A 22,228-nucleotide genomic window follows, 5' to 3' on the forward strand; every position below is an offset into this window, starting at 1 on the left:
GACATCATTTTATAGTAGTATACCCCTCATGGTGTGATGAAAGCTATCTTTTCGGCATCCTCTTCATCTATCCAGATCTGATGATATCCCGCGAAGCAATCCACAAAGGATTGGAGTTCATACTTGGCACAATTGTCAATTAGTATGTGTATGTTGGGTAACGGGAAATCATCTTTGAGGCTTGCTCTGTTTAGGTCCCGATAATCGACGCATACTCTGACTTTCCCATCCTTCTTTGGAATTGGCACAATGTTAGCCAACCAAGTTGGATATTCAACCAGTTTGAGAACCTTAGCTTTGATCTGTTAGGTGATTTATTGTTTGATTTTCAAACTCATATCTGGCTTGAACTTTCTGAGCTTCTGCTTTACTGCCAGACACATTGGGTTGGTAGGTAGTTTATGAGCCACTATGGACGTGTTCAAACCGGTCATATCATCATAGGACCATGCAAAGATATCCTCATATTCCTTTAGGAAACGAGTGTATTCTTCTTTCTCTGATAGTGACAAGTGAATGCTTATACGTGTTTCCTTGACTGTTTCGGAGTCTCCTAGATTAAATGTTTCAGTCTCATCCAAATTGGACTTAGGCTTGTTTTCAAAGTTTTCCACTTCTCTGACAATTTCCTCGGGCATTATATCCTCTTACAGATCCTCTGAATCATTATCCTTATGTTGCATTGTCTCATTACATGTCACAATAGTAAGATCATCAGGGTATGTAATAATAATGTTGTAGAGAAAAAAATGAAAATAATAATAATAAATACTAAAAAAAGTAATGTATTTAGATAAATCTTGAAAACGTCAAACAAGTGCGGCTCGATGACCCGAGCAAAACAAAACATGCTTAAAACAAAATGCTGAAAACGTCTTAAATGCTCATAAATATTGCTTTTAAAATAAATGTTGCTAATTGCCAGGCTACCCAGGAACTCGATGGGCCCTTGATGGTGCAGCATTCCAGTTCTTGAGAACATCTCCTTTCTCCACAGTCTGAATAATGAGGCCTTCCTCCTCCTCCTCCTCGATTATCGCACTGCAATCCATGTCTCCATCATCCAGAAACAGATTCCTTATACCGGCTAGAACTTCATCTTCTTCGGACTCCCACATCATGTCAGCTTGATGAAATGACTGGCTCAAATGTGGTACTGGTTGCTCTAGAGGGTAATAAGGACCACGCCATGGTGGCGACCAATTCGGATACTCGTGCCAGGTGTATTCATACCCCAAGCCCAACAGTTGTGTCGTGACGCTTTAGCTGTATTGGTTTAGTGATCCCCTGGAGGTTTTTGCCGAGATCTTTGCATTCTCATACCTCGCCCATGCCAATATGCCTTCTATCTTACTGCTCCACCATTTGTCCTTTTAAATTGCGTTGACATGCTCGATGCGATGGTATGTTTCTCCACCCAACTTCCTTCTATTCCTGATGACCGGAACAATTTGACTAGTGTAAATGGGATTATTTCCGTCCCCATGGATGATCACTTCCTGATGGTTCCACTCAAACTTCACGACCTGATGTAGAGTAGAAAGTACGGCCCCAGCGACATGTATCCATGGTCGTCCCAACAATAGGTTGTAGGTAGCAGATATGTCCAACACTTGAAACTCAACATCAATCCAGGTTGGGACCATCTGTAGGCTGAGGTTGGTCTCCCCAATTGTGGCCCTTTGAGACTCATCAAATGCTTTCACATTCATACTTCCTACTCGTATCTCGTGCAGGCCTTTACCCAGTATTTTCAGAGTAGTTAGTGGACATATGTTAAGACTCAAACCCCCATCTATCAGGACTCTGGCAATGAACTTATCCTCAAATTTCACTATGATATGCAGTGCCCTGTTGTGACTTAGTCCTTCTGGTGGTAGCTCGTCTTCATGAAAAGTGATCTTGTGGATTTCCAACACTTGTCCTACCATATTGGCCATTTCTCCACTGGTAATATTTTTGGGTACACATGCCTCATTCAACACCTTCATCAACGCATTCCTGTGTGCCTCAGAATTGTGTAGTAGTGATATAATGGATATCTGAGCAGGGGTTTTGTTGAAATGATCAACCAAATAATACTCCCTTGCTTGCACCTTTCTCCAAAGATCATCCCGGCCGACTTCAATGATGGGCTGCTTGGAAACGGCTTCTTTACTTGTTCCCCCCAAATGCTCGGGCGTGTAAACCCTACCGGTTCTGCTCATACCTTTTGCTGCACCAGTTTCTTCCATTTTCCCCTTTCCTTTCCTTCTTGCCTCTGCAACATAATCTCATGGTATGGCTTTAGACTTATAAGATGGTGTAGGTGCTACCGCCACCGTGAAGGTGTGGTCACTTCTACTTCAAACGGAGCAGGTGTAGCTACATGTGTTGTTACTTCCACCCTGCACAGGGTCGGTGTGGCTACGTCAACTGGTGGTTGTATCTGTACCATGATAGGTGTGAGAGTGACTGGAGATATTTCAGGATTATCCCCTTATCGAATGAGTCCAATTGACCCCTTTGAGTCCCATTCTTCATCGGTCTCTATCATGTTTACCCCTCCGCCCCTGTGATCTGGGAGAGGATTGTTACGGACATTGGGTGCAACCTCCTTTGCCTGTATAACTTTGGTGTCAATTAGTGTTTGAATCTTATCCTTCAAAGTATGACACTCGTAAATAGTATGACCTTTCATGCCTGAGTGATAGGCACATGTCTTATTTGGATTGACCCATTGAGAAGAGTTTTCCATGGCAACAACGAAAATAAGGGTGACCGATCCAGCAGCTTTCAGTTTCTCACATAACTGATCCATAGGTTCAGCAATAGGGGTGTATTGTCTGGGCGGACTGCAGTCAAACTTTGGTCTAGGTTTCTGATAGTTTTGGCGGACTGGCAGGGAGTGATAGTATGTTGGCTGGGTGTTATAAGTATGGTAGGCAGTGGCGGGTTATGGATATCTGGGAGGTAATGGCTGATATGTGGTGGAGGTGTTTGGTATGTAAGAGGAGATCTTGAACCTTGGTCTACCATCACGGCCCCTACTTCTTTCTTCTTGGATATACCCCCTAACTACAAAGCTTTATTCGTAGCCTGTAATGGCTCAAAATTAGTTACCATTCCGCTCTTGATCACTTCTTCAATCCTTTCACCCAATTTGATGATGTCGGAGAATTTGTGATTCTCGATAACCATTAACATTTCGTAGTATTGTGGATCCTGGGCCCGGACGAAGAACTTCTTCATCTGATCTTCTTCCAATGCCGGCCTTACTTTCGTAGCTTCCGATCTCCATCGAGTAGCATACTCACAGAAAATCTCTGTTGGCTTCTTCTTGAGATTCTGGATATAGAAGACATCTGGCAAATTTTCCGTATTAAACCTGAACCGATCCGTAAAATCTGATGCCATGCTTACCCAGCTAACCCACTTCTTTGGATTGTGGCTGATGTACCATGATAGGGCGTCTCCAGTAAGGCTTCTCATGAACAGTTTCATGTGAATCCTTTTGTCTTTTTGAACTCCTACGAGCTTGTCACAGTATGTCCTTAGATGCACATTTGGGTCACCTGTTCTGTCAAACATCTCGAACTTGGGAGGTTTGTAACCCTCCGACAGTTCTACGTTTGGCTGAATACAGAAATCTTCATAGTTCAAATCCTCAATGCTTTTACCCCCTTCAACACCCTGGACTCGGCTTGTGAGCTTCTTAAGCTCCTCTGCCATATTCTTGATGAGCAGGTCCTTCTCGGAGGATTCTGGTGTGTATGGGGTTTGTTGAGTGGGGTGAGGTAGAGTTTCTACGTAAATGGGGTTACTTTGGTGGATACCGGGGATTTGAGTGTAGTAATGATCATTGGTTGAATTCTGCGGATCGGGGGTATGTTGCGGTGTATTTTGAGGAATATGGTAGGTAGTAGTCTGTGGATACTGAGTCGAAAGATGTTGGTGTTGAGGAGGAGTTGGCACTGGTGGAGGGTTAGGATTTTGAGGAGGTGTGGCGTATTGATGTGGTGCGGGAGGATTTTGTGGATGTTGGTTTGGTGTGTTTTGATGAGGTGCTGGGTTTTGGGCATTCTGTTGGTTAATATCCGGGACGTTTAAGGTGAGGGAGAGGTTTGCCAAGTTGCGGACCTGCTCAAGTTCCCCTTATAATTCCAGTATTTTCTGCTCCAACTGTAGAACCAAATCATTCTGTGCAGGAGTACTCTGACCATCTAAAGTTTCAACATTTTTAGCATGCGCAGCGTTATCTTTCCCGATAACACTCATGTCATCCATCTTAGCCTTTCCCTTACTTTTAGGATCACTTGGAGGTGGAGGAGGTGGAGGGCCTCTAGATCTGGTATGATACGCTGATGATGCCAGTATGCAAGAATCAACCTCAGGGGATGGGAATAAACAAAATAAAGAAAAGCAAAAAGGTAAACAAGTCAGTAGGAGATTTTGGAAGGATATTTGTAGTATTTAAACATGTATTGCGGAATTATAAATTGGCGTCCTAATTTTGGGGACCTCATTGTGCCTGAGGTAGGCCTAGAGACATATAGATTTGGAGAAACTTAATACCGATAACTGCCTCATTTCATTAATGTAATAAATATATCAAACCTCTAAAATGACAATAATTGAAAGACTTGCTAGTGGCATTTGCCTTATTACAATCAATTTCTAAAATGATTCTAGAAAAGCAAATAAACAACAATTCTATTCTATTTGGTCCCAAAGGGACCCTCTCCAAGCTTGTCCTTCTTTGCCCCATCGATCAGATTCCCCAGGTCGCGCATGTCCAGCAGCAGATATGCCCTTGCTAGGTGTCTTCCTTTGTTTCCCTCTGCATTCTAACAATCCACGATCCTTTTCCTCATCTTCCCTTCAAGTTCCATCAGACCCTGCTCTAAGCACTCCAACCTCTCTGTTGATATTGTAGCAACTTCCCTCCATTCATTGATTGGTTACATGTCTATCTTGTGTTGTTCCAAATATCTGACTTCAGACTCAAGTATTCTCTTGCGCAACCTCTTGTATTTTACTTGTGCTTCAACAACATCGTCTATGACCCTGTTTTCTCGATCGATCCCTGGCTCGACTTCTCCTGCTATGTCATCATCTAACCATGATAGGTAGAAATACACATGACCGGCGTGGTATCGATCTGGTTCGATGGTATCCTTTTCCACAATAATCTTCAGATGCCACATGTGTTGGGCCTCACACTTGAATGGAATGGCACCACCCTGAAAGTCTGCTTTGTAGTGAACCATCTTTGAAACTCGCGGTATGACTTATTTTCTCCCAGCCTATCTCATGACCCTAATAGGAGCATAAGGATAGATACCCCTCAACTCGATCAGCACTAAGTGAGGAACATCCCTGGACCTGATGATGAACTCGCTAGTAGGGAACCACTCGAACATCCAATGGACCTTGTCATCACTCAAATTGCTAAAGAAGTGTACCCAATCCACGGCGTGCTCCGGTTGTGCAATCCTGTCTGGGATGAAAGTCATTCTTTTTGGATGGTGAAAGGCTATGTGCTCATTCCATGGTCGCTGCGGAAATTCCTGATGGTACTGTCCTCTTTGAAGATGCTCCAACAACCACATTTGCAGTAACAAATTACAACCCTCAAAATGTCTGAATCCCTTCTTACAACGCTCCAAAGCTCGGTATATCTTTGCCACGATCATTGGAAAAATAGTGTAAGTCTGTCCCTCAATTCCTTCCATTAAGGTCTTGGTAACCACAGCCAAACGAGTGCGAATCCTATCTCCTTGAATTGGAAATACTATCATACCCAGTAAACAGATGATGAACACAAAAACCCGATGATGAGTCTAGCCCAGGGAAGTGATGGCAAACTCATCATGATAGTTACAGTAGGATGTATTGTGCCCATAATGCGCGTAGAGGATGTCGAAAGGTATGTTGGACTTCTTCAGGCAGACTAACTCGTCATTCTTTCTAAGACCCATCATTTTCAGAAATCCCCTAGAAGTATGATTTTTTGGTACCAGCAGACCAGGGCAATCCCAGGGTAGCCCGGCAAAACCTCCTATTTCCTCAAGAAGGGGAGTCATCTCTATGTTACCAAAACAGAAAACATCCCTCTTTTCATCCCAGAACATAGTATCGGCCTCGATCAGTACATTGTTTGGCCGAATGTCCAGCAAAGAAGGTAAATTTCCCAGAATTCTTTTCACATGGTTTTTGTCGCTTGGCGAGAGATTTTCCCACCAGTCTAGCAACAGAGGTGAGAGACTTCGGACCATGCCGAACCTGGGACTTTGTGCCTCATTTCTACAAAATAAATAAAGTTAGCCCTCTCCCTCTTCGGACTTGACTACTTACACATTAATGATTAGCATATCGGCATGTTTTCTCCAAATAATGCACATATCATGATTGTGCCTGTTGGGATTATGGAAATCCCGATGGGTTTTGGACAAGGCTTGCCTTAGAGAGTTATTATGCGGAGAACATTCTAACCCGTACTAGGTTCAAACATGATGCATGCTCAGTTAACATCAAAGTGGGATTTTCTATAAGAGTCTAGATTGGTACCCTCAAGTGGACAACATGAGAGGGAAAGGTACGGAACCGTCGACTGCACTGCTGATCGATTAGTTTTACCGCAAATAAGCCTTTCCAAATTTAAAAGGGTGATATAAGAAGAGCGCGGACACTCATCAAGTGTTGCTATGGTATTAATTGCTCGCGAGTGGAATATGATGTAGAGCATGTAATTATGTAAAGATAAAATAACATGTTGTCAAGTATTTTGCAAGGTAAAAGTGATAAATGCAGTATTTAATAAATTTAAAGACAGAAAAGAAAGAAAAACAAAGAAAGAGTTAGTCTGTATAATGGAAAAATTGTAAAGAGATAAAAAGGGGTAGGGATTGGGAAAGACATAAAGATTGAAGCCAGCGAACAAGGTTAAACAAAAAGTTGCATGTAAATTCATGTAAAAAGGAAAATAGGGAAGGAGGTGTGCATGTAGCAAGTAAACGGTGAATTTGAGCAAAAAATAATAAAGACATGCTTATCGAGGAAGACTAATTCACACAGACCAAGTTCATTATGGTAAGAGCCTAAGGATATCCCCAGTAGAGTCTCCATGTTGTCGCGCCCATCTTTCTCGCAAAATCGGGTTTCGACATTGACAACTCTTTTAAAAGGAAGGGTTACTAAAAGAGAGAGTCACCACCTAACGGATTAAGGTACATTAGGGCACCTATTGTAAATGACTCGGGTTTACTAGTTTGTGTCACCAAATATCAGGTAATGCTGCCGCGCCCCTCTTTCTCACGAAATTGGGTTTCGACATTGACAACTCATTAAAAGGAAGGGTTACTAAAAGAGAGAGTCGTCACCTAACGGATTAAGGTGCGTTAGGGCACCTATTGCAAATGACTCGGGTTTACTAGTTTGCGTCACCAAAGATCATGTAAGGGCTCAAATTACCCCGAGGAGAAGGTGTTAGGCACTCCTCGAGGTCTACAACGGTGGGTCCCAGACGAACTCAAATCATGTGCATTAGTCTAAGAGAAAAGAAACAATTGACAAGTGAAATAAACAATTTATTTTAAAATAGAAATGGGGGGTCCTAAGTTTTTTAGCCTAAATGATCACCCCATGTAACATAAATAATACTTTGTAACTCCACAAGATGGGGTGTTACTCATATTATTCAGTGGGCACAGACTATCATCTCCTGCTACCCGATTACTATCTTTAAGTTGTTTACCTAAAGCGCTCTAGTCAATTCTAGGTCGTACTCTACGCGTGCACTACCCCTCCCATGCCTAGGGTTCAGGAGGCATTTGGACCTCTATTTCAGGGTGGTTCTAGACCTTAACTTAGGTTGCTCAAAAGGAGAAAATTAGGCGACATACAAAAACAGTTAGGACTTTCAAATAGAAACAAGTATGGGCTCAAGTTACCCTCCGCATTTAGACATCAAATGCACGCCAAACTGATTAGCATTGACAATTGCAGATTTTAATAAGTTAAGGTTGCAGAACCCTATAGGCAGGATCTCTATGTGACATTGAATTTGATGAGCAGACATTTTATACGTAAAAGCCTTTTCTCTTAATACAATTTCTAAAATTGACATAATTGCCTACTGATTGCAGGTATAAGGGATTAAAACTTATAGGCATGATGTCTAGGTGATTCACGCAGTAACTAACAATGGTAATCACAGGAATATGTTCAGAATTGCTTAATCGAGTCCTATAGGCATGGTTTCTAGAATGGTCATTAGCACAGTGTTGAAAACTCTTAATGAAACGAGCAGAGGGATAATTAAAACGAATTCAGACTCTATATGCGTGATTTCTAGAATTAAAACTGATTTTATATCCTATAGGCATGATTTGTATAATTAAAAAACTGATTTTAGATCCTATAGGCATGGCATCTAATTTGTAGATTAAACCGTAGGTAAATAGAATCCTATGCACACATTGAGATATTAATCATTCAATATCCTATAAGCATGGTTTCTAACAGGTAAAAGCAGAATACATTTGAACCAAATAAAGAACCTATAGGCAGGATTTCTAACGCACATTTGAGCAAAGTAATGAACTTATAAGCATGATTTCTACCCATTTCAATAGAAGTGTAAGATAAAACCCATTTCCCAATTTCACTTATACCCCAAAATATTATTACAAGAATTATTACAGACCAGAATGAATGGAATAAATTACAAAGTAGAATAACTATAGGGAACCTACAGCAGGCCCAAAGATATACCCAGCCAAGCCAAGCCTTCATTCTCATGGCTCATAACAGCCCAAAATTACATCTTCATGGACATAAGGCAGCCAGGAATTAAGTGATTCACCATGTGGGCATAAAACAGAGTTGAGCATATAGAACCAAGACCCTAGTGTGTCAGAATTCCCAAGGGCTTCAATAACCCAGGACAGTGCTCACACTAGGGAGGTTAACAGAGATAATTCAGAGGAGAGACTAGGGACCAGGTCCTAGTGTGTCGGAGTTCAAGAGGGTCTCAAATGAACCCTGAGCAGTGCTCACACTAGGGAGGTCAAATGACAGAACCTACGTAGCCTTGGCTTTCAGCCGGCTAAGAATGAGATTCAAAGAGCTTAAGTGACAAGTGAAAGAAGGGACCAAAGTTGAGAAACAGGAATTGAGGGATTTAAACAGACAAGACCAAATTGAGCAAACAAAGCAAACAATTGAATAAATCACAAAACTTTAAAAAGCAAGTTGAATGTAAACTGAGAAATAGGTCCCACACTTAGCGCAGAAGCAGTCATATGCTGAAAAGAAGTTGAGAAAAGAATATGTTTGCAGGATTGACAAAGATTGTTGTACACAGGTGCAAAACAGGTTGAAACATGGTTGAATTATGCTAAGTACACAACCCTGTATTGTTACCAAGAAAACAGGACAGTATTGTGATGAGTCAACTAATCATAGAAAGAGCAGGGCATCATGTTAGCACAGGGGTGAGATTACAATCACAAATTAAGACACATATGCAAAACTATTACTATAGAGTGGAAGGTAAAATCATGTCAAGTAGCAGATATAGACATTCAAGCTTTGTCATAGTGGTCTAATTAGCTAAAGATGATCCGGTTATAACAAAGGTTTAGCCTAACATTGCAAAGTAACAATTCAAACATGATGAGACAAATTTTCCAAATCACAATCAAACACCAGAGGGTTATGGGGTCGAGTGATCATGTTGAGTGACACAATAGCAGAGAGGCAGATTATGAATAACAATGAAGGTCTTAACACATGCTAACACAAAGTGATCATGTTGAGTGACACAATAGCAGAGAGGCAGATTATGACTAACAATGAAGGTCTTAACACAAGCTAACATAAATGTGAGGCATCCACTACAGGGATTTAGAACAAAGTAAGTAAACATGTTCATGAGCATTCAGGAGTCAATTCACTCACTGAATAACTTAAGAGCTGGTAGCATTAAGAGAAGTTAAATGCTAAAGAGACTAAAAGCATATAAAGTTGACAGAACAATGCCTAAACATAACTCAGAAGCATATTGAACCATGGATTCAGAAGTAAGAACACATACAAATCAGATACACGTAAGGATGAAATTGCACAAGTCAAGTGACTTACCAGTTAAGCGAAAATGCATAAAATAACAGAAGTCCACAATATTCTGAATAGCAAGATCTCAGAACTAAATGGCTTTGGCTTTCAGCCGGCCAAAATCAGAGTGTAGAATGCAATATCAGAGTAAAGCTTTAGATCTAGTGAGGCTATAGTGAGTAAAAAGTGTCCTCTAAAAGGAATGGGGGAAGGGTTTATATAGTGTAGAAATCGAACATATAGGCATGAAAAACAAATTATTCAGTTGCAAACAAGAGAGAAAGAAAATATTCCAGAATCAATTAGAAGCGATTTTAGAGCATAAATTAGAGATTCAGTAAATCAACAAGGAAACACACAAATAATACCAAAAATACCAAAATCGTTCAGAGTCATATTTAAGGCAAAGAATAAAGTAAAAAATAGGGAAAGATAAGGAAAAAGAGTATTCAAACACATAAAAGGAAAAATATCAAGTAAGAATCAGTAAGAAACAAAGGGGAATTCAAACCCTAGTTGGCAGAAGTCGAAGATTGGCCGAAATCTCGGCTAATCGAACCCATATAGCCATGGTTGTGAAGCATATGGACGAGATACATGTCCAAATTCAAGTAGTCAAGAGAAAATGGTCAAAATATGAGGTGTAGTATTTGCCATGTTTAGGCAAGTACTAAGAGGTAACATAGAATCGTAGAAGATGGTGGTATAATACACAAAAGGTAAGAAAAGCATGGAAAAATCCATGATTGAGGCAGATTCAGAGAGGTTTTTTGAGAGACGGCAGGTTAGGGTTTTCAGAGAGGAGAGAATAGAGAGGCGGCGGGTTTGGAGGGAATGGGTTTAGGGTTTAGGGTTGAGTGATATAAGGAAAGATGGGAGTCGTTTGTGAGTCGTTGATCATTTTTTATCAACGGCTGGGATTTGAGAAGGGGTTGGGTCGGGTTTGGACTGGGTTGGGTCGTTTAGTATTGGGCTGGGGTTATTGGGCCAAGGTCTGGGTAGTCTGGTCCGAAATTAGGAGGAAGTTAGGGCTAGATTTTAAATACCCTATTTTAATCAAATAAATAATTTATAAAAGTATTAAATAAATAACAAAAATATCATTTGTACATGAAAATGATTAAAAATGATTATTTAATATTATAAAAATATAAAAAGTTATTTTTTATATAAATAATATAATTATATGTACATATGGGCTATTATTGCAAAATGTGTAATTTAGCCCTGAAAAATCCAAATGTAATTATACGAAGTGCACTGAAAATATTTAAAACCTCATATTGGTATAAATGATAATTTTAGATGATTAAACCATCATAAAAATAATTAGGAGGATAATTATTGGATATTTATATAATAAAATACAGAAATAAATTGATTTAAAGTCTTTACAAATCATGGAAGATTATGAAAAATACTTGTGTATGCTTGTAAATCGAATGATGATGCATATGCACTATTTTAAGATATATATATATATATATATATATATATATATATATATATATATATATATATATATATATATATATGGAGAAATATGAGGGAAAATTTGGGTATCAACAGCGCCCATGCACGCCCGACACATCTGCCTATACAGGTAAGCTAGAACACCTGCACCCCAACTGTAACCAACTAAATTATCTAGCCGCTCCAGATGATGTAGAAATCGCAAGCTGACTAGGTTTCCCGAAGTGTTCGGGAACAATATACCACCAAACATCATCAACAGCAACAACCTCGTATGCCGGTCTATATCCTCCGGCGGTGAATCATCAGTAATCTCCACGTACATCGCCACCAGATGTTGCCTAACGGGCGTCAACTGCAATCGACTGGCCCCACTCATTGTTGTCGGCTCCGCAGGCTGGAAACTAGTGAGCCTGTGCAACATATGAAGGTAGTCCTCTCCCGTATAATCCCTAAGAGCATGCGGGTAAGCTATATGTATAACGTGAACGGGAAGCCCGGAAAGAATCTCCACGTCCTCTAGCGTGATGATAGCCTCGTCGACGGGTAGATGAAATGTGTGGGTCTCCGGTCGCTAGTGCTCTATCATAGTTGTGATCAGCGCCACGTCGAACTGCAACCGGGTGATCTCTACGATCCTGTAAAACCCCGTCCGTTAAAGGCGTCTAACTATAAAAGGATGCAGTGGGTCGTCCCTAATGAACTCCCACAGATTGTCTATTCGTCTGGGGTGGAAGGTCTGGGACAGATACTGCCCATCCCAGATGTGTGAAGACCTATGGTTGCCATGGAGCAACAGTAGCTCTCGAGATGTAGGTCCGGGATACACAAAGGGAAGCTCCATGACGATGTCTGTAAATTGAACAATATTAATTTAAAAAAAATTCTGTTTAATCGTTTAACATCTTTAAATATATTGCAATATTTTTTATACTAATATTTAATCGATAAATTTTCTATATTATTACTTATGTTGATAAATTTTCTATATTATTATTTTATATGTTAGTTTATTACATTTTGGACTAAAATTCGGTAGAGTTTTGTTTGAACTATCATCTTTTTTCAGCTATTTTGGGTATAATTAAATAATTAATTTTCATAAATATACATGATATAATTAATAATTATTCATATAAAAATACTTAGGTTGACAAATTTTTTATATTATTGTTTTATATGTTATTTTCTTACATTTGTTGACTAAAATTCGAGAGAGTTTTTGTATGAATTATCATCTTTTTCAGATATTTTTGGGGTTAACAGATAATTAAATATTTAATTTAAATAAATAAAAATATATTTTAGTAATTATTCATATAACAAATACTTAGGTTGATAAATTTTCTATATTAATATTTCATATATTAGTTTCCTACATTTGTTTTACCAAAACTCTACAGGGTTTTGTTTAAACTATTATCTTTTTAAAGTTGTTTTTGGGTTATAACAGAATTAAATATTAAATTTTCAGAAGCAATTAAGATATTTTCAATAATTATTCATAGAAAAAATACTGCAAACTTAATAGTAAATAATATTGAATTTATTTCATTCGTAACGATTTGTTTGTTAATTGTCATATTTTGCCTAAATTTTTCGGCAACGTCTTTTTGTAACGTCAACTAATTATTTTATGATTCATATCTAATATTTGATAAATATCTACTAATACATTAAATCCATAATTGAGCACTCTATCCGAGTTTATTAAGGAGAGCACATAGTTTTTAATCTAGACTACGGAATATTAAAGAGCACTAAAGTCACACTTTTCTAAATGGCCATAAACAAAGTCAACTACCATAAGCTAAAATTTATTATCAGTTTTACTACGCTAAAGGGTGCTACATAACAATTAAGACACAACATAACACTAAAGGGCACTAAACAATAATTATTCAATAAAATAACAATATCTATTTTTAATAATGTTTAGCACATAAAGAAACTAATCCAGATAAAAAACAAAAAAATTAATTATATCACAAAATGATCACAAAACACTATAACGACCTGACAGGTCGTTTCGATAGTTGTAGCCTCATTCCCCCATTTTATGCTCCTTTTGTGCTCTACAACTGTTATATGACTTACCGGGTTAGTTGGTTCAGGTCCAGAGAGAATTCAGAGTGAGTTGAGACACTTAGTCTCTTAATTGAAAGCTTAAAGTTGAAAAAGTCGATCGGATGTCGACATATGTGTAAACGGCCTCGGATTTGAATTTTGATAGTTCAGTTAGCTCCGTTGGGTAATTCTGGACTTAGGAACGTGTCCGAATTGTGATTTGGAGGTCCGTAGTAGAATTAGGCTTGAATTGGCGAAAGTTGGAATTTTGGAAAGTTTGACCGGGAGTGGACTTTTTGATATCGGGGTCGAATTCCGATTCTGAAAGTTGGAGTAGGTTCGTGGTGTGATTTGTGACTTGTATGCAAAATTTGAGGTCAATCTGATGTAGTTTGATAGGTTTCGGCGTCGTTGTAGAATTTGGAAATTTCTAAGTTCATTAGGCTTGAATCCGTGTGCAATTCGTGTATTTGATGTTGTTTGAGGTGACTTGAGGGTTCGACTAAGTTCGTATTGGGATATAGGACTTGTTGGTATATTTTGTTGAGGTCCCGGGGGCCTCGGGTTGATTTCGGGTGGTTAACGGACTTGGAGTTGATTTGAGGAACAATTGAAGTTTTGTTGCTGTTGGTGTAACCGCACCTGCGGAGTGGGCACCGCAGGTGTGAGCTCGCAGAAGCGAGAAGGGGGTCGCAAATGCGGTTAAGGAGGAGGATGGAAGAAGTCACAGGTGCGAGGTCCTTTCCACACCTGTGTGTCCGCAGATGCGCGTAGAGGATCGCAGAAGCGGAAATGGCTGGGAGCCACTGGTCCGCAAAAGCGGAAGGCCTCCGCATAAGCGCACCCGCATAAGCGGGATTTGGACCGCAGAAATGGTTGGTCGCCTTAAGTGAGTTTCCACAGAAGTGGATGAGGGACCGCAGAAGAGGTGCCATAGAAGCGTCTATATGTCCGCAGGTGCGAAAAGCCTCGAAGAACATATAAATACGACGTTTCGTGATTTTTTACCATTTTTACTATTTTGAGCTCGGAATTTTGAGATTTTGAGAGGGATTTTAAAGGGGAATTCTTGAGGTAAGATCCATGTGTCCATTTTTCTTCAATGATTACGTCTCCCCACTAATTTTACACCTAGTTGGTGAGTTTTTGAGGTGAAATCAAGAGGAGGGGGAGGCTAGGGATTTAGAGAGTTAATTATTGGGTTTTAATGGCCATTTGAGGTCGGATTTTGATAAATTTGGTATGGTTAGACTCGTGAGTGAATTGGCTTTCGGGTTTTGTGACTTTTGTCAGATTTCGAGACGTGGGCACGAGGGTCGGGTTTGAGCCGATTTTCGATTTTGGCTATAATTTAGTACTTTTCTTGTGGAATCGATCCCTTTAGCCTATATTGATTGTATTGTACTACTTGTCGCTAGATTCAGTATGTTTGGAGACCGATTTGAGAGGCAAAGGCATTTTGGAGTAGAGTTTTGCCCGAATTAAGGTAAGTAATACTTTCAAACTTGGTTCTGAGGGCTCGAAACCCCAAATTATGTGTTATGTGGTTAGTATTGAGGTGACGCACATGCCAAGTGATGGGTGTGCGGGCGTGGACCGTGAGAATCGTGACCTGGTTGATTCCGTGGAACCGTATAGCAATTCTATATTGTTGATATCCGTGTTTTTATCATGTGATAAAGTAATTGATCTGCCAATCATGTTAGATGTCATCTTTAGGCTTTGTGCTGGTACTGTTAGGACCCATAGTGGTCGTTTCTTGCTATCACCTTACTGATTTCATTGATATTACGTACTCAGTCATATTCATTCATTTCATATCATATCTCAATCTCAGTTGTTATTTATTGATACATCATATCATTGTTTCGGGCTAGTTTTCATGACATTGTGAGCCCGTGAGTGAGACTGGAGAGATTGATGACTGAGTGAGGCCGAGAGCCTAATTATGAGTGACAGTTATGGGATCGGGCTGCACGTCGCAGCGGTTATACTGATTTTATGACAACGCTTGGGCTGTAGGAGCCCTTCCGGAGTCTGTACAAACCCCTAGTGAGCGCGGTTGATATTATTGAGGGATGGATCTTCCGTGGACATGGATCTTGTCCGAAGTATTTGATACCTGGAGATGGATCTTCTCCACGAGCCGGATTGGCCTTCCTCAGTACTAGGTGACTAATGGTCAGTGATGTATATATTCCGGGATGGATCTTTCCTGGGCCGTATAGGCCATATACAGTACGGAGTGGTTGAGCAATTTGAGGGTCGTGAGCACATGATGCTGTCAACAGAGTGCATCACATATGACATGTGCATTGGCATGTAGATTTGCATGTAGAAGTAGAAGAGTTATAGTCTTCACATTGTTCAGACTTGATCTACTTTACTGTTTTGAACTATCTATTTAACTTGAAAGCATGCCTACGTTTTTGCACATTTATTTCTATTTTTCACTATACCGGCTGAGTTCGTAACTACCTTTCAGTCCAAAGGTTGGACTTGTTACTTACTGAGTTAGTTGTACTCACATTACTCCCTGTAACCCGTGTGCAGATCCAGGCGATTTTGGTCACGACAGCTGTTGATTGAGGAGCCAGATCCCAGAGACTATCGAGGTAGCGGCACGGCGTTCTCAGGCCTTGACTCTCCATCTTTATCTCTATATGTATTTCAGATTTTATTTCCTAGACACTATAGTGGACTATATTCTGGTTTAGACGGTCATGTACTCTGTGACACCCCGGTTTTGGGATGGATCTATTTTTAAAAAGGATTTCCTTAATTATTAAATTGCTTCTGTCTTTATCATTCAATGATTTTACTGTGTTGAGATGTTGAGTTATGGCTTACCTAGTTCCATGATAGACGACATCACGATAGTTAGATTTTGGGTCGTGATAAGTTGGTATCAGAGCCTAGGTTACATAGGTCTCACGAGTCATGAGCAGGTTTAGTAGAGTCTTGCGGATCGGTATGAAGATGTTTGTACATATCTTCGAGAGGTTGTCGAACCCTTAGGAAACTTCACATTCTTGAATTCTTATCGTGCGACTCTGTTGATTCTGGTAACTAAATTTTTGTTATTCTATTCTCTCACAGATGGTGAGGACACGTACTACTGGGCAGGATGGACAACCACCAGTACCACCAGTCAGGGCCGCGAGAGGCCGAGGTTGCAGTAGGAGCAGAGGTGCAACTCACACAGCAGTTAAGGCAGCACCTGCAGATACACCAGTTGCCCTAGTTCAAGAGCAGGTTCCAGTTGTGTATGAGCTTGTGGGACCAGCTCAGGCACCACCTGTGCCCATTGTGATTCCAGGCCTTCAGGAGGCCTTAGCTCAGATTCTGATGGTTTTCACCGCCTTGCTCAGGTGGTTTCGGCTCAGGTAGCACCAGCCACTTCTCATGCAGGGGAGGTACTCAGACTCCTGCCGCCCGTACACCCGAGCAGGTGATGCAAGGACTCCAGACACTGGGGGCACTACCAGCCCAGTCGGTGGCAGCTGCTCAGGCCCATGTGGTTCCTGTTATGACTGATGATGAGCAGCGAAGACTAGAGAGGTTTGGTAGGCTTTAGCCTCCATCCTTCAGTGGGTCAGAGTCGAAGGATGCCCAGGGTTTCTTGGACAGATGTCAGAGGATCCTCCGTACAATAGGTATTCTGGAGACAAGTGGGTCCTCGTTCACTACTTTTCAGTTTCTTGGAGCTGCCTTCACATGGTGGGAGGCCTACGAGAGGTGTAGGCCGGTCGGTGCAGCGCCACTTACATGTTAGGAGTTCTCTGTTCTCTTCATGGAGAAGTATGTGCCGCAGTCTCACAAAGAGGGGCTATGCAGACAGTTTGAACAGTTGCGTCATGAGGATATGACTGTGATGCAGTACGAGATGAGATTTTTTTAGTTAGCCTGTCATGCGGTTTAGTTGGTTCCCACTGATAGGGAAAGGATTAGGAGGTTCATTGATGGCCTCAGATTTCAGCTATGAGTGCTTATGACTAGAGAGAGTGTGTCTGGTGCTAATTTTGATGAGGTTGTTGACATTGCTCGGCAGATAGAGTTGGTACGCAGCCAGGAGCGGGTTGAGAGGGAGTCCAAGAGGTCTCGTGGATTAGGTAGTTTTGGTGGTGTTCCTTCTGTAGGTCAGTTCCACAATGGCAGGGGTCGTCCCTATAGGCATGCTCAGACGGCTCGTCCAGTTCACCGTGGTGCATCATCTGGCCATGGTTCTCACAGTTCTCAGCAGGGTCACTCATCTCTCAGTGCCCTTCCAGCTTAGAGTTCGTCTCATGAACCATCAACTCATGGTTTATCTATGCCAGGTCCTTCTTGTTACATGCCGTGAGTTTAACAACATTGACACCGTTATATACGCTTGATATGGTATTTTAAGTGAAATATTTTTGTAAAAAGTTTGAAAAGTATGATTTTATATAGTTATTAATATTACTACTTTCGAAAATGCTTTAAATTATACACATAATATATGAAAGTTTATGAGATTTTCTTTATTGTAAAGATATAAATTATTTTCTCACAAGAAAAGAAGGTTATCTTTTTACCATTTTAAGAATTAAGCGTACGAGAATTTTTACTTTTTATATGAGATTAGGAAAATTATAAGTTGAGAAAATATATGTATTTTTACATGGATATTTTAATAAAATAATAGTGTATGTATTTATTTTATATGGTACCACATGACCATGATAGTAGGGTACATAAAGTGTGTTAAAAATGAGTAGTATTTTAAGTAAGTTGAGACGATTCTTAATTATGCGGATAATTGGTTAATTATCGGGTAACGGGACATTACCTTGTTAATTAATAAATTATAAGATAAAGATTAAAACACCCCCTAAAACACCCCCCTCCAAACGTGGCAGCAAGCCACTTCTTGAGAACATGACTATTAGTTATCTTTGGTTAGGTGGCAAGTAACATGTCAAGAACAAAGACACCTCTTTTTTTATGATTTAAATACAAAGACTTGTAAGTAAGGTGGTAAGTACAAAACCTTTCATTTCTATTATTTGAATACAAAAAACTTCATATCAGAACTTAGCAACACTTCACTTCATAACAGAACGTTAGCAATTCTTACAATTCAAGTTCCTACAAAGACATTAACAACGAGATTTCTTCAACCAAATCCAACGAAGAATTATTAGAAGTTTAACAACGTAAAAATTTTGCGGTTCTAAAAGAGTACGGTGCAACCTTTTCCAAGAATATCATACGGATTTTTCCCTACTCCAGGTATGTTAAGGCTAATCCTTCTTTCTTTTGGCATGATCCAAGTAACAATACGTTAACATAATGTCATTCCATAAATGGTTCTACTCTTAACAGTTAAGGATGTCTATGTTATTCATTCATGTAAAATGATATTCAAGCATGTTTAAGTATGTCCCTAACTCCCTAATGAGGTATATGATAGAGATGTTAATGTTTATAATGTAGTGATATATGTACATGCATCATCATGCATTTACCACCGTGATACGGCCGGTCGGGCGGCTACCATCGGTTGGGCAGTTATGTATAAATATTTATCACTGGTTGGGCAGTCATGCATATTCATATACCACCAAGCTACGACTGGCCGGGCAGTCATGCATTTACCACTGAGCTACGGTCGGTCGGGTAGTCAAGCATTTACTACCGCGCTACGGCCGGTCGGGCAGTTACCACTGATCAGTTGGGTAGTCATGCATCATATGATACGGATAATAGTCTTAAAGAGAAGCATTACATATATATATATATGCATCATATGATATGGATAATAGTCTTAAAGAGAAGCATTGTATATATACGAGTATAATAAGTATGCATATACGGTGGCACTTCAGAGATTCAGGTTGATTCTTATATATCTTTAATTAATGTTGACTTATTGTTATGTTTCAGTTCTGCCTTACATACTCAGTACATTATTCGTACTGACGTCCTTTTGTTGGGGATGTTGCATTCATGGTTACAGGTATAGATAATCAATTTGACGAGCCCTCATAGTAGACGAGATTAACATTCAGCGAAGGATCGGTAAGACTCCACCCCATTCGGAGTGCATCCGAGTCTATTAGTCATCGTGTTAGAATTTTTCTACAGACTTATGGGTAGGCCGGTACCCTGTCCCATTTGATGTCAAATAATCTTAGAGGCTTTGTAGACAGAGGCTCATTTTGTACAGTATGTTAGAGGCCTTGACAGCCCATATGTATTCATGTTTTAAGAAAAATGGTTCAGTGTTGCTCACTTATAGTTATACATTATGAGTTGTGACCATGTTGTCCCATGATAGTTACATAAGGAAAACAAATGAGTTACACAGTGGTTCGCTCGGGCCAGCACGACACCGGGTGCCAGCCACGCCTCCCCAAGTTCGGGACGTGACACTTCTAGTAGTTATCCCAGTGCTCGGGGATCCCTTCAGTCCCCACCGCCATTTGTAGGGAGAGGTTGCTTCGAGTGTGGAGATTTGGGTCATATCAAGAGGAATTGTCCCCGCCTTTCGGGAGGTTCGTCTCAGCAGGGGAGTCAGCCTTTGACTTCAACACCAGTTACTTCACCATCCGCCCAGCCAGTTCAGGGTGTAGCTCAGTCGGCTAGGGGTCGCCCTAGAGGGGGAAGCCGATCATGTGGCGGTCAGTCTCGTTTCTATGCACTCCCTGCCATACCATATGCTATTGCTTCAGACACAGTGATCACATGTATTGTCTCAGTATGTCACCGAGATGCTTAGGTATTATTTGACCCTGGTTCCACCTATTCATATGTATCATCATATTTTGCTCATTATCTGGATATTCCCCGTGAGTCTTTAGTTTCATTTGTTCATGTATCTACATCGGTGGGCGATACTATTATTGTGTACTGTGTGTATCAGTCGTGTGTAGTGACTATTGGGTGATTGGAGACTAGAGTTGATCTCTTGTTGCTTAGTATGGTTGATTTCGATGTGATATTAGGTATGGATTGGTTGTCTTCATGTCATGCTATTTTCGATTGTCACACTAAGACTGTGACGTTGGCGATGTCGGGGTTGCCAAGGATCGAGTGGCAAGGTTCTTTAGACTATATTCCCAGTAGAGTGATTTCATACTTGAAGGCCCAGCGGATGGTTAGGCAGGGTTGTTTATCTTATTTGGCCTTTTTAAGGGATGTTAGTGCTGAGACCCCTACTATTGATTTTGTGCTAGAATTGAGTTGAAGGAGTTGAAGGAGAAAGTTTTAGGAACTCCTGGAGAATGGGTTTATTAGGCCTAGTGTGTCACCTTGGGGTGCACCGGTTCTGTTCGTGAAGAAGAAGTATGGCTCTATGAGAATGTGCATTGATTATAGGCAGTTGAACAAAGTCACAATCAAGAACAAGTATCATTTGCCGTGTATTGATGATCTATTTGACCAACTTTAGGGAGCGAGGGTGTTCTCCAAGATTAATTTGAGGTTGGGGTATCACCAGTTGAAGATTCAGGACTCGGACATTCTTAAGACAGCTTTCAGGACCCGTTATGGTCATTAGGAGTTCCTTGTGATGTCTTTTAAGCTGACCAACGCCCCAACAACGTTCATGCATCTGATGAACAGTGTGTTTCATCCTTATCTTGACTCGTTTGTTATTGTATTAATTGATGATATCCCGGTGTACTCTCGTAGTTAGGAGGATCACACCCAATATTTGAGGGTTGTGTTGCAGTGGTTGAGGGGGGAGAAGCTTTACGCCAAGTTCTCCAAGTGTGAGTTTTGGCTCAGTTCAGTGGCATTCTTGGGGCACATGGTGTCCAGTGAGGGTATTCAGGTGGATCCGAAGAAGATAGAGGCGGTTCAGAGTTCGCCCAGACCGTCCTCAGCTACGGAGATTCAGAGCTTTCTTAGTTTGGTTGGTTATTTTCGTCGCTTCGTACAGGGTTTCTCATCTATTGCATTGCCCTTGACCAAATTAACCCAAAAGGGTGCTCCTTTCTGGTTGTCGAATGAGTGTGAGGAGAGCTTTCGGAAGCTCAAGACTGCCTTGACCACAACTCCAGTTCCAGTGTTGTTGTCAGTTTCGGGTTCTTATACAATATATTGTGATTCTTCTCGGATCGTTATTGGGTGTGTTCTGATGTAGGAGGGTTGAGTGATTGCTTATGCTTCGCGCCAGTTCTAGACTCACGAGAAGAACTACCCTGTTCATGATTTGGAGCTAGTTGCCATCGTTCATGCATTGAAGATTTGGAGGCATTATCTCTATGGTGTGTCTTGTGAGGTATTTATAGATCATAGGAGCCTCCATCACTTGTTCAAACAGAAGGATATCAATCATCCTTAAAGGACTATGACATCACCATTTTGTATCATCCCGGGAAGGCCAATGTGGTGGCCGATGCTTTAAGTAGAAAGACAGTGAGTATGGGTAGCCTTGAATTCTTCCCAATGGGGAGAGACCTTTTGCAGTTAATGTTCAGACCTTGCCAACCGGTTCATGAGATTGGATATTTCGGAACCCAGCCGGGTTCTAGCTTGTGTGGTTCCTCGATCGTCCTTATTTGATCGCATCAGAAAGTGCCAGTAAGATGATCCTCATTTGCTTGTCCTCAAGGACAAG

The 22,228-nt window shown here is 40.6% G+C and overlaps 1 protein-coding gene across 1 annotated transcript; it reads right to left on the reverse strand.

The window, feature by feature from the left end:
* Positions 1-3,057: 3,057 nt before the first annotated feature.
* Positions 3,058-3,711, reverse strand: LOC117273664 (uncharacterized). Its single transcript, XM_070192997.1, has one exon. It carries the CDS (start codon positions 3,709-3,711, stop codon positions 3,058-3,060), a length of 654 nt encoding a protein of 217 aa, XP_070049098.1.
* Between the last annotated feature and the right edge of the window lie 18,517 nt (positions 3,712-22,228).

This window comes from Nicotiana tomentosiformis, chromosome 2, assembly GCF_000390325.3.
Source record: "Nicotiana tomentosiformis chromosome 2, ASM39032v3, whole genome shotgun sequence".
Lineage (NCBI taxonomy): Eukaryota > Viridiplantae > Streptophyta > Magnoliopsida > Solanales > Solanaceae > Nicotiana > Nicotiana tomentosiformis.